This window comes from Dryas octopetala, chromosome 8 (assembly GCF_963921425.1).
Source record: "Dryas octopetala chromosome 8, drDryOcto1.1, whole genome shotgun sequence".
Lineage (NCBI taxonomy): Eukaryota > Viridiplantae > Streptophyta > Magnoliopsida > Rosales > Rosaceae > Dryas > Dryas octopetala.
This window is the reverse complement of record NC_141373.1, coordinates 2,818,545-2,829,803: the sequence shown is the minus strand read 5'-3', so window position 1 is coordinate 2,829,803 and position 11,259 is coordinate 2,818,545. Positions and strand designations below refer to the sequence as shown.

The 11,259-nt window shown below is 34.9% G+C and overlaps 2 protein-coding genes across 2 annotated transcripts; one reads left to right on the top strand and one right to left on the bottom strand.

Moving 5' to 3' along the window:
- The first annotated feature begins 232 nt into the window (after window positions 1-232).
- Window positions 233-6,919, top strand: LOC147275994 (Transducin family protein / WD-40 repeat family protein). The gene is made up of 14 exons (XM_086254631.1): window positions 233-455; window positions 948-1,109; window positions 1,251-1,367; window positions 1,464-1,548; window positions 1,975-2,083; window positions 2,227-2,294; window positions 2,396-2,515; window positions 2,593-3,635; window positions 3,864-4,064; window positions 4,152-4,212; window positions 4,499-4,612; window positions 5,228-5,341; window positions 5,446-5,552; window positions 6,594-6,919. Exons 1-13 carry the CDS (start codon window positions 367-369, stop codon window positions 5,509-5,511), a joined length of 2,349 nt encoding a protein of 782 aa, XP_086110757.1. The 5' UTR covers window positions 233-366; the 3' UTR covers window positions 5,512-5,552; window positions 6,594-6,919.
- A 1,964-nt stretch (window positions 6,920-8,883) lies between these two features.
- LOC147275993 (uncharacterized) lies at window positions 8,884-9,542 on the bottom strand. The gene is made up of 2 exons (XM_086254777.1): window positions 9,281-9,542; window positions 8,884-9,169 (listed from the first exon to the last, which is right to left on the bottom strand). Exons 1-2 carry the CDS (start codon window positions 9,388-9,390, stop codon window positions 8,953-8,955), a joined length of 327 nt encoding a protein of 108 aa, XP_086110903.1. The 5' UTR covers window positions 9,391-9,542; the 3' UTR covers window positions 8,884-8,952.
- Between the last annotated feature and the right edge of the window lie 1,717 nt (window positions 9,543-11,259).

Below are 11,259 nucleotides of genomic sequence, written 5' to 3'. Positions count from 1 at the left end.
TTGGATACTAAAAATTAAAAAACAAAACCTAAAAAAGAAAAAGGAAATACCCTTCTAGTAAAATAATGACACATCAGATGAAATACAAATGTGAAAAAAAAAATGTGGGACAACTAGCATTATTGTAAAGAAGTAGAAAGTAAAGGAAGCGCATCTAAACTAAAAAGGGGTATGTTGGTCAAAATACATTAACCACATTCGGCTTTGTAAATCAAAGGAAACAACCAAGAGAGAGAAAGAGAGAGAGCATCATTTTCTCTTTCCTCGGATTCAGATTTCACACAATTCCTCAAATTCAGACAAACTGCGGAATCGGGTCCTCGTACATGTCTGTCTCCCAAGTTCATCACCGCCGTTAAAATTCCGATGAAGTCCGATATCATGATGACGGGACCTTCACCACCGTTGGATCAGACCCCGATTTCCACTTCGCCGTCCGATCATTATCACTGCAGGTCAGAATTCGAAATTCGAAATTCGAAATTCTCAATGGTTCATGCATTGCGTTAGGGTCTGTTTGTATGAATGGTTGCTGTAATTCGATCTATAAGCGTTTTTGATTTTGTGATTTGCTAAATTTGATTCGATGCCATAATCCGAATCTATGAGTTTCACAATTACCTGATGCTTTTTGTATAGTGCTAATGTTTTCTTATTACACAGCTTAGAATTTAATCAGTTATTATATACAATTAATAGACAAATAATCAACTTGATTATACATAGACTTCGTTTTTTTCCCCCTCCTATTACTGAAGCTTGATCTGAACATTTTTAAATTGAGTTGTTCGTGTAATTCCGAATACTGCAATCCATTGATCATTGTATTTAGTTCAAGTTCGACATTCTCGAATTTATTTTGGTCTTAGTGATTAGCTGCATGTTCTATTTTATGAGATTGTCTCAAGTACATAGAAATGTGGCAGTGAACTTGTCAATTTTGTTAGTGGCAGAAATGTGGTTGGCTTGATAGCACGGAGAGAGATCTCTCCAAGAGCAAAACAAGTGCCCAGAAGGCGGTGGGGAGAAACTTCTAAAAGGAAAGCCGGTTCCTCCCCTGGACCTAAGTCCGAAGCAACAAGAGATGCAAGGCGCGGCCTTCTTTCATGGTACCCACAAATCTCTTTTTTAACTTTTACATTTTCTTTAAGAGGGGAACAAGTTTGAGAGTGAGAGTTTCTATACACTCTATAAGATGGCTTGTTGTATTTATTGATATATATACATATATACATATATTGATCTTTCAGGGTTGAAGCAGAGTCACTACGGCATTTGTCAGCCAAGTATTGTCATTTAGTGCCTCCTCCAAGGTCAACTATTGCAGCAGCATTCAGTCCTGACGGAAGAACGCTTGCTTCTACACAGTAAGTTGTCTAATATATTCATTTATTTTAATATGAATGGTATCTTAAATTTGTAATTCATCTTTACTCTGTTTTAAATCTTTTTTATACTTGCAGTGGTGACCACACTGTGAAGATAATTGATTCCCATACTGGCAGCTGCGTAAAGGTTTTGAGTGGCCATAGGAGGACACCCTGGGTGGTAAGCTTGGCTTGTGCAATTACAGACCTATTTATTGTTAATTTTCTTGCTAATTGTCATATGCTACAACCATATTTACATCTTTTTCAATGAAGTCTTTAGTGGAAAGAGAAGTTTTTGTAAACGGAAGTTTGCTGAAAAGCCCCATATATATATATATATATATATATCCCAGTTATTTAACATATGATATATGAATTAGCAGTTAAAAAATGTTAATAATTTTTACACAGTATAGCTATAGCGTGGTAGTTCGTGGCGGTGCTTATTTGATAATTCATGAAACTTATTAGGAGTGAAGACTGAAGTTTGTATTCTACATGTCTTCTGTAATAATTACATTGTGTGTTTCCGATGAGTCCAAAATCCAAACAACTTATTATGAATATTATTTTCAAGTGGAAGTAACTAATGGAACTCTTACAGGTTAGGTTCCACCCCTTGCATCCAGAAATAATTGCTAGTGGGAGTTTGGATCATGAAGTTCGCTTATGGGATTTAAACACGTCAGAGTGTATAGGATCTCGTGATTTCTGTAATTTCAAACCTTAATGTCTTACTTCAGATCGAAAAAAGCCTTTAATGTCTTACTTAATTAGTAACTGCAGGTTTTTTTGACACCTTGTACATTTTCCCTAAAGTTCTTATAGTTTCTATGCTTGCTGACTTTCATCCCAGATCGACCTATTGCATCCATTGCTTTTCATGCCAAAGGGGAACTCCTAGCTGTTGCATCAGGACACAAGGTGTTGATTCTTTGTATTGACCATTGGTATATCATATAATCATTGATGTGATTTATGGTTTTGTAAATTTGATAACTTTGACATACAAAATCCTGTTTCAGTTGTATATATGGAACTACAAGGGGGAGCCTTCTACTCCAGACATTGTATTGAAAACATGGCGTTCACTTAGAGCAGTGCATTTTCACCCCCAAGCTGCTCCATTTCTCTTAACTGCTGAGGTGAATTTTTCAAAGAGTATTTAATTGATTATTCACACCAACTATCCTATAGATTACATTATTAAACTGATATGCAGGTCAATGATCTTGACTCTTCAGATTCCTCGATGACACGAGCAACATCTCCTGGCTACTTGCGATATCCTTCTCCTGCTGTTTTTGTGGCAAACGTTCACTCTAGTGAACGTCATAGTTTGGCTGCCGAACTACCACTTATGTCCTTGCCTTTCTTCTTTGTGCCGCCATTTGCAGATGATTCAAGAATAGAAATGCAGCGTGAAAATGGGTATGTTGGTTCAAGTAGCATGCAAGTCACTTCTGCTGCTTTAGTTCAGTTACAAGCAGATGCAAATGCAGCAGAGCAGAATGATAATCCCATGGAAACATCTCCATCAGTTCCAACTGTCTCCCATCCCAGTTCTGAAGACAGTGCATATAATTCTTTCGTGAAAGGAACAGGAAATGGTGCTTGTGACCGCACAGAGGATGTAATGGAGACTGATGAGATGCAGGCTGTAGGGAGAAGCCAGCAGGGGAACTTTACTAACGCAGATTCTGTTAATAATACAGTACCTGAAAATATTCCAAATCCTCTTGATTTTACTGAATTTGGGCAACTTCATCATACTTTTCCTTATAGAGACCCAGCATTTTGGGAGCTACCTTTTCTGCAAGGGTGGTTAACAGGCCAAAGCCAAGCTAGTTTTCCCTCAATGCTTCCTCTTAATGGCGGTGGACTTGACAATTCAGCTCAACACATAGGTTCTTCTAATTTAATGTCACATCTGCCTGCTCCTAATGTGGAGGCTGTGCCAGGAAGCACCAGCCTATCTGGGGTTTCTGGAAGAGCTGGTCTGCAACATTTTTTTTCACACTTTCGCTTCTCTGTACCAGAATCTGGAGATCACGCTGCTCCCTTAAATGCCTTACATAATGGGAATGCTCAACCCATTATTAGTAGAATCCAGTCTGAAATTGCTACATCACTGGCTTCTGCAGCAGCTGCAGAATTACCATGCACTGTGAAGCTAAGAGTATGGTCACATGATATACAAAATCCTTGTGCTCCACTGAATGCTGAAAGATGTCGCTTGACCATTCCCCATGCTGTTCTTTGCAGGTATGCAGACTTTCTTTTTTCCAGTTCTAGCTTTAGCATTGTGGTGGACATGACAATCTTCTCTCATGCTTCTACATGGCTTCAATGAGTTGATTGCAAAATCTCCTTACATCAAATCTTTTTTTGACACGCAGTTCTCATGGATGCATTTTATGAATTTTTCCTGCTTAGCTTGTCATTATGTTTGTGTTATAGTGTAGCTTCTTTAAGGTGCATATGTTTTTGCAGTGAAATGGGTGCTCATTTCTCTCCTTGTGGGAGATTCTTAGCTGCCTGTGTTGCATGCATGTTTCCTCATATGGAAGCTGACCCTGGACTACAAAGTCTAGTCCATCAAGATTCTGGAATCACAACATCCCCAACTCGGCACCCAATCTCAGCACACCAAGTCATGTACGAGCTTCGCATATATTCACTTGAGGAGGCAACGTAAAACTCTAATCCTTTGGTCAACTCTTTCTTATTTACTGAATTCTCTTATCAACATTTTATTTATTGTTCAATTTTCTCATGCAGATTTGGTTCAATACTTGTATCCCGGGCTATTAGAGCTGCACATTGTTTGACTTCAATCCAGGTTAGTTTCATAGAAAACTCGGCTCCTCAAGTTTGTGTTTCTATCTATTGGCTGGTACTATGATTTGGATTGTTGAGCTCTTGTTTCTGCAAGCACTTTAGCCTACCATATATTCTTATTGACATCAAACTGTATATGTTCCTGTTTGGTACTTTTGGTTGATTAAATACAAAATATAACTCTGTTCACATAAAATCCAACTACTAATACTTTTGTTTTCTAAGTATGATGAAAAGGATACAATTCATTTTTTGTTGAGCCTCTGTCTTTGATATTATGCCTGCAGTTCTCACCCACGTCTGAGCACATATTACTTGCCTATGGTCGACGCCATGGTTCTCTTCTAAAAAGTATTGTCATTGATGGGGAAACAACTGTGCCTATATACACTGTCCTTGAGGTGAACCTCCAGAGTATTTCCTCTTGTTTTATAACTGATGCAGATTCTATTATTTTTATCTCATTTTGTTTGTTGATTTTATTTAGAAGTTTGTTCTTTTTGACTAGTTTTAGTTAACAAAAAGTGTTTTGTCATTGACATATGCTTCACTTTTAGTGGCATGATAATTTTTGTGGGGATTTTATCATTCTTAGACATCGTTTTCTAAGAGATTTTGTTCAAACATACAAGTTGGAAAGCATAATAAGGCTGAATAATCTTCCTTCCAATGATTAATAGTGTGCCTGCTTGGTGGTGTAGTGAAGGCATGATGGTTGAACTTGTTTATCAATATTTACTATGAAGAGTGATGACTGCATCAATCACTTTGTCTAAATACCCAGAAGTTCTTAAAAAGAATTAAAAAATTAAAGTCACAGAGTCACAGTATTGTTTCTCTTAGAGTTGCTTTTAACTCTTTTTGATTTTTTTAAAGGAAAAAAAACACTGCAGTCTTTTTCTGTTAAATTAGTATGTGTCAGCAATATCCCGGTCAACATGCTTACTATTGTTAATAAAGTTTTTCTTTGTTGGAGACTATCAGTTATCAATATCATGATTTCTTTCTTTAATCAGGTCTACAGAGTTTCAGATATGGAACTTGTGAGAGTACTTCCTAGTGCAGAGGATGAGGTTAATGTTGCTTGCTTTCATCCCTTTGCTGGTGGAGGTCTGGTTTATGGAACCAAGGTGTGCCTTTGATGTCCCAGAAATTTATCAGTATGCTGTCCTTTTTGTTTTTCCCTTTTTTGCTGTTTTTTAAATTTGCAATGCTAATTTGATATAAATTGCAGGAAGGGAAACTTAGGGTCCTCCAGTTTGATAGTGTTCATGGTGGAAATTGCATTGGACCAAGTTAGTCTACAGAGGAATATATGGCTGTTGTGGCGTAGTGAGCAAGGTTGCTGCATATTCTTCCTTTTTATGTTTCTTGATGATTTTTCTGTCTTTTAAGGTGTCAATAAAATATGCTATAATATGGTGTGCGTGTGTGTGTTACCATTTGAAGAGCTTTACCTTCCATATGAGATCAATGTTGGTTGGAAAAATATAGTGTTTGTCCTCTACCGTGGTGAGAGTTTTTGCCCATACTGTTTGCTGCCCTAAATTAATGGGTGTAGGATGACCCATTTAGGAGTTTGGATATAAATGGGTAAATGATTCTTTTAAGTCTGAATTAAATGGGTCATTTGTTGCTACCCTTATGGCCTTTATACACCCAAAAGGAAAAGAAGAGCAAAACAATTACCTATTTGGACTCATTTATTCACTGCATGCAATCTACTCTCAGCCCTTCACTAACTTTAACATCTCTCTCTCTCTCTCTCTCTCTCTCTCTCTCTCTCGCTCAGAAACCGTTTCAAAATATAATTCTCTCTGTAGAATTCAATTCCTCTTTCTCTCTGTTCAGATTCTTGAGGAAAAATGGTTCTGAGAATTGCTTGCTGAGCGTATATTGTAAACTCCAAAAGCCTAGCATTTTTTCCTTTAGGTAGATGTAATTTCCTCTATTTTGAACATTTGCATGCTTGTCATTTTGTTTATTTATAAAATTGGGTTTGATTTTGATGGGTATTCTTTTTCGTTTTTGGGGGGTGGGTCATGTGGTTGGGTGTGGTCTGTCCCAAAGAAGAAAGATTGGATATGTCATATGTGACTGTTGTATTTTTTTCAATGTGTAGTAATTTGGAAGAGGCTAAATTTCAAAACTAGACTAGAACAGTGTACCATCTATTTTTCTGCTTCCTGCATGACTTAGCTCTTGTATTACATATTTTTCACAAGATATTAAATGCATTTACCAACTGAGATTTGTTGTAGTAATTTGGTGCAATGCAATCCATATTTTAATGCCGGGAGTAATTATCCGCGTCTTTTTTTTCTTTTCTTTTTTTAAATGCTGGGACTGATGGAGACATGGTGTTTTGCTTTGTGCTTGTAGGAACCATGGCAATGGAGCTATCGGAAAGCAAATTCTGAAACAGCTTCTGGAGTTGGAGCCACATAGTTGTAGCTCTATGTGCTCCCAAGACATGTTTTGTGAAGTTCAAAATGGGACGTTGTGAAGACGGTGGTGGCCTGGTGGGCAGGGGCGGAACATAGAAGGGACTAGGAGGGGCCATCTCCCTTGCAATCTTAAAAAAAAAAAATCAATATGTTGTAGATTACCAAATGTGTTGAGCATGTGTGTCAGTTGTAAATACAGTTTTTCTTCTATTGTATTCTTCTTATGATACAGTTAAAATCAAATTTATATTCTATTCTTCTCATGATATAGTTAAATTAAACAAGAAAATCAATATTTAATAATTTTGTATACAGAAAGAGTCAAAGACAATGGATAATGATGATTAATGCAACAAGTGTGTAAAACTTAATATTTCAACATGGTTTTTCAACATTCACAAAATTCTTATGAATATATTTTGAGTTGTTGTGGCATCTAAAAAATGTGTTATATCATTCATACTAATTATATAACAATTTAAAATTTGTATATTAAATAATGGAAAGAGTTTTGAATAATGTATATTTTAACATTTCATGCTACTTTTTTTAATAATGGAAATAGTTTTTATTTATTTATTTATTTAGATATTGGTGAGAATTAATTAGTTATGACTTATACCTCAGTTTCCAAGCATAGAATGTTTCTCATCCTCAGTGGTTTGAGTCTTAAAAAGTGGAGGGATAGCTTCATTGAAATTAATGTTTAATGTTGGTGTTTATGAATTGGTAGGTGATGACATGAAAGTTTCATGTTATATATATAAACTATGTTCGATCGATTAACAAATCAATTGAAGTTAATTTTGTATTATGTGACATGTTAAATTGTGAAGCACATTTTTTGATATTAGTTCCAAATAAACATTGTTGAACTCCCATAATCTTTTACCGTTAAAACAAAATTCCGATAATCTTTTATGCAGTTTTTAATACACAATATTTGTTCACCAAATTCCTATAATCTTTTATGCATTTTTATACACAATATATGTTCTCATTAATAAATAATAAGTATCAATTTGAATTATTTATCAAATGAAATAATAACATTCCGTCAATACAATCTATAGAGAATATTATATGTAACTATATATAAGTTTATTGTTGTATTGGACCATTGGTGTTTTGTTTGTACTTTTGTCGTTTGTGAATTATTGGTTGTGAGAGCTCCAAGTTTAGATCGTCACAACTCCGATGGCCGTTTGGAGGTGGCGCGCTGGAAAAGGCGCGTGATGATGGTAGGTGTTGCGGCTTGCGTCAGCAGCTAAGCTTATGGAATCAGCCGTGAAGGCTCAGATTGAGCATACAATACCACAAACAGCAACATCCAGCTAAGCAAGCCAAAAAGGGATGGGATCCGAAGCCCCTGGATCAATCTTATCAAGACAACCTTTTGGTCCTTTAGACTTGTACCATCCTATTACCAAAACCAGAAACCCTAATACTCTACACAGTGACATAGGCATTGTGCATTCCAATTTTCCCAAAATATTAATCCCACTAAAATATTAAGTCTAATCCATTGCCCAAATCTATGATTGGTGGTTTACATTGACTTAATCTCTAAGTTTTTATTCACTCGATATCTTATTATGTTGTTAGAAACTTAGAATGTAAACTTGGGTAATGATAAAAATATTGATGAATAATCTAAGAGCTCGTCTATGGCACATAAAATATATGATGTAGAAATCTAATAGTAAAAATATCTATACCCTATTAATAATCATTAAGATCAATTTACAGGTTAAGATATATTTGTATGTAATATGAAATTTGCATAGTAAAATATTTTATAATCAACATTAATATTTTAGCATGTTATTATAACATGTTGGATAGTGTAAGTCGGTATTTTTTTGGTAAACTAATTCCAAAATAAATGGAAGGCATTTATAAAACATATATAAAAAGAGAAGTATACAAGTGGATGTTATTGTTTTCACAATTAATGGGTGCATAGGTGTCCAAATCATTGTCTATACAAAAAGGATTCCTTCTCTTTACGATTTAAAAAAATATCCAGTTTGACCAGTCAAAGGAACATTAAAAGCTTATATCAATACGTAAAGGAGGATTAGTTCCAATGGGACATGCATAAATGCATTGACTAATTGTTTTCCTTTCTTTGACTACTACTAGAAGAACACATTATCACTGGATTCACTCCCTCCAAAACTAAAATCAACAAACTAAAGAAGAAAAAAAAAAACACAAAAATATCCAAAAAAATATGCATAAAACTATAATTAATCGATAAAAGAAGACAACTAATGATCATGATCATGATACTAAGATGAGGATGATTCGAATTTGTAGTGTTTATCAACAGCGATTGAGACATCCCAAGTGCAACTGAGCCCCTTTGGGATGGTGACAAGGTCTCCAGCACCAAACTCCACAAACTCTGATGACCCTTTTGGGTATACCTTCACTCTCCCCTTCAGCAAATAACATGTCTCCTCTGCATCAAACTTCAGCTGGAACCTCCCTGGAGAGCAACCCCATCTATAAAAACATCCCACAAAAAAAAATAAAAAACCCAGTTATTTTTTGGACTCACATAGAGAGAGAGAGAGAGAGAGAGAGAGAGAGAGAGAGAGAGAGAGAGAAAGTTACTTGGGCCAGCACTTGATGTCCAATTCAGATAAGCGGGACTCAGAGGGGTTTTTTTCAACAATAATTCTTAGGTTTGAAGATGAGGAGGACTCTGCAGCCATGTATGACATAAGAGGGAACAGTATGTAGGATTCTAGTACTGCTTTGATGAGAACAGGACTGGAGAAGAGTACTGAACTATGTTTGTTTGGGGATCGGGATTAATATGTTTTAGTTTTGTTGGGGGGTTTTTGGATACATATATTGGGAGGATTTTGGAGAAGCAAAAGGGAATCTTTCACAATGAAGAAGGATAAGAAACCTTTATATATAGGGGGAAGAGGACACTGGACTCGAGAGGATGGTATAATTAATAAGGTTTTAATTCCTGCCCTCCTCATTATTTACATTGACTTATCAATTATCATCACATGCATGATGCATCATATCATAATCACTAATTATGTTTTCGGTGCATAAAATAAAGGGATCGTTTATAGTATGAATTCGTATGTCATACGAATAGGTTTACTTGTTTACTGATCTAAATTCTAATATAAAAAAGTACACGTGGCGTGGTTGTTTACAACTACTAATTGTAATCATTTTAAATTAACACAACTAATAATGTTGAAAAATAAATCCGGCCACGTATTTACCTATATGAAAAAGTGAACCTGCTACTTATTGGTAATTGGTGGCCGGCTCAGCCGCACTTGGTTGTTTACAACTACTTGTTACCATTCTAAATTAACAATGTTAAAAGACACTTCACATTGTTTGTTGCATTAATTTATTAAGTTTTATATAATAATGAATAAATTTTCACAAATATGATGTCATATAACATTGTTGGTCTTAATTTTATGTATAATTCAAATATATCGGGAATTCATGTGTTTTATGAATTATGTGTGTGAGTAAAAAGGTCATAAATTAATAAATAATTTTCTTTTTATGAATTTAAAAATGTAATATCAACATAACAAATTCACAATCCTATTAAGAATTAAGTATATAAATCTGGCAAAATATCAATCCCCGGTCCAAGAGTTTGACTGGAAATCCAACAGACAAGCAATACGTGGCAAATACTGAATGGATGATCCTTATCACAGTTTGACTGGGAATCATGATCTTGAAGATACCAACATGGCTATGTCAGGCCTTTTCGCTTGGCTCCATTCATGTCCATGATGCATATATCTTCTGGTTTTATTACACTATCCACCTCAAACAAGGAATTTTGCACGTGCCATTCCACGTGCACAATTTTGGATATCATTGACCTTTCATTTTACGAGTCCTCATCAAACTCATATTATATACGAGTCATAAGTCCTTATTTTTCACACAATTGTTGTCTAAATTCTTTTGGTCCTCGTTTTGTATATGTCTAATACTATGTGGTTTAGATTTGTATATACCTTTCTTAGGATAAATTATTTGGTGTGATCGTAACACCGTTATTTGTTGTTACTAATTCATCTATGTGGTAAATTTGTTGTCTACTCATATTATAACAAGTGAATTAATCCCTAATATCATATAACGATATTACTGTAACACCATATTGTGATGTTACATTCACATCTAATAATTTTTTTCTTTCTAAAATGTACAATTTAAACTTAATACATTTAACCTTTAAACCATATAAACAATTTTATATTTTTCTAAAACTATGACTATGTCGTAAGAGTTGTACTTTTCTTTCTAAGATACTCAATTTAAACCTAGTACGGTTAACGTTTAACCTTTATATTTCAATACGAAGTCATTTTAGATATGAACACAAAATCATCTTTCATAATTGAATTACAAAATAAGCAGGGTGGTCTTCAATTTTGGCTGCTCATTTGGAATATATAAGAATCACATAAGTGATTACCAAATTCATTAGTTTTACCTGTAAAATAAGTTGAAATTGCACTTGTCTTATCTAGCAATAGTGGGTGAGATGCACTTGACTCTTATAATTGGATGCACATTTTATTGCG

What these genes read in the sequence shown, in the direction of transcription:
- LOC147275993 (XM_086254777.1), bottom strand. Translation starts at nt 9,390, where the DNA reads ATGTCATACATGGCTGCAGAGTCCTCCTCATCTTCAAACCTAAGAATT. An exon ending in GACATCAAGTGCTGGCCCAA is followed by an intron (nt 9,170 to 9,280) that starts GTAACTTTCTCT and finishes ATGTTTTTATAG; the next exon opens with ATGGGGTTGCTCTCCAGGGA.
- LOC147275994 (XM_086254631.1), top strand. Translation starts at nt 367, where the DNA reads ATGAAGTCCGATATCATGATGACGGGACCTTCACCACCGTTGGATCAG. An exon ending in AGAACGCTTGCTTCTACACA is followed by an intron (nt 1,368 to 1,463) that starts GTAAGTTGTCTA and finishes TTATACTTGCAG; the next exon opens with TGGTGACCACACTGTGAAGA. An exon ending in TATAGGATCTCGTGATTTCT is followed by an intron (nt 2,084 to 2,226) that starts GTAATTTCAAAC and finishes CTTTCATCCCAG; the next exon opens with ATCGACCTATTGCATCCATT.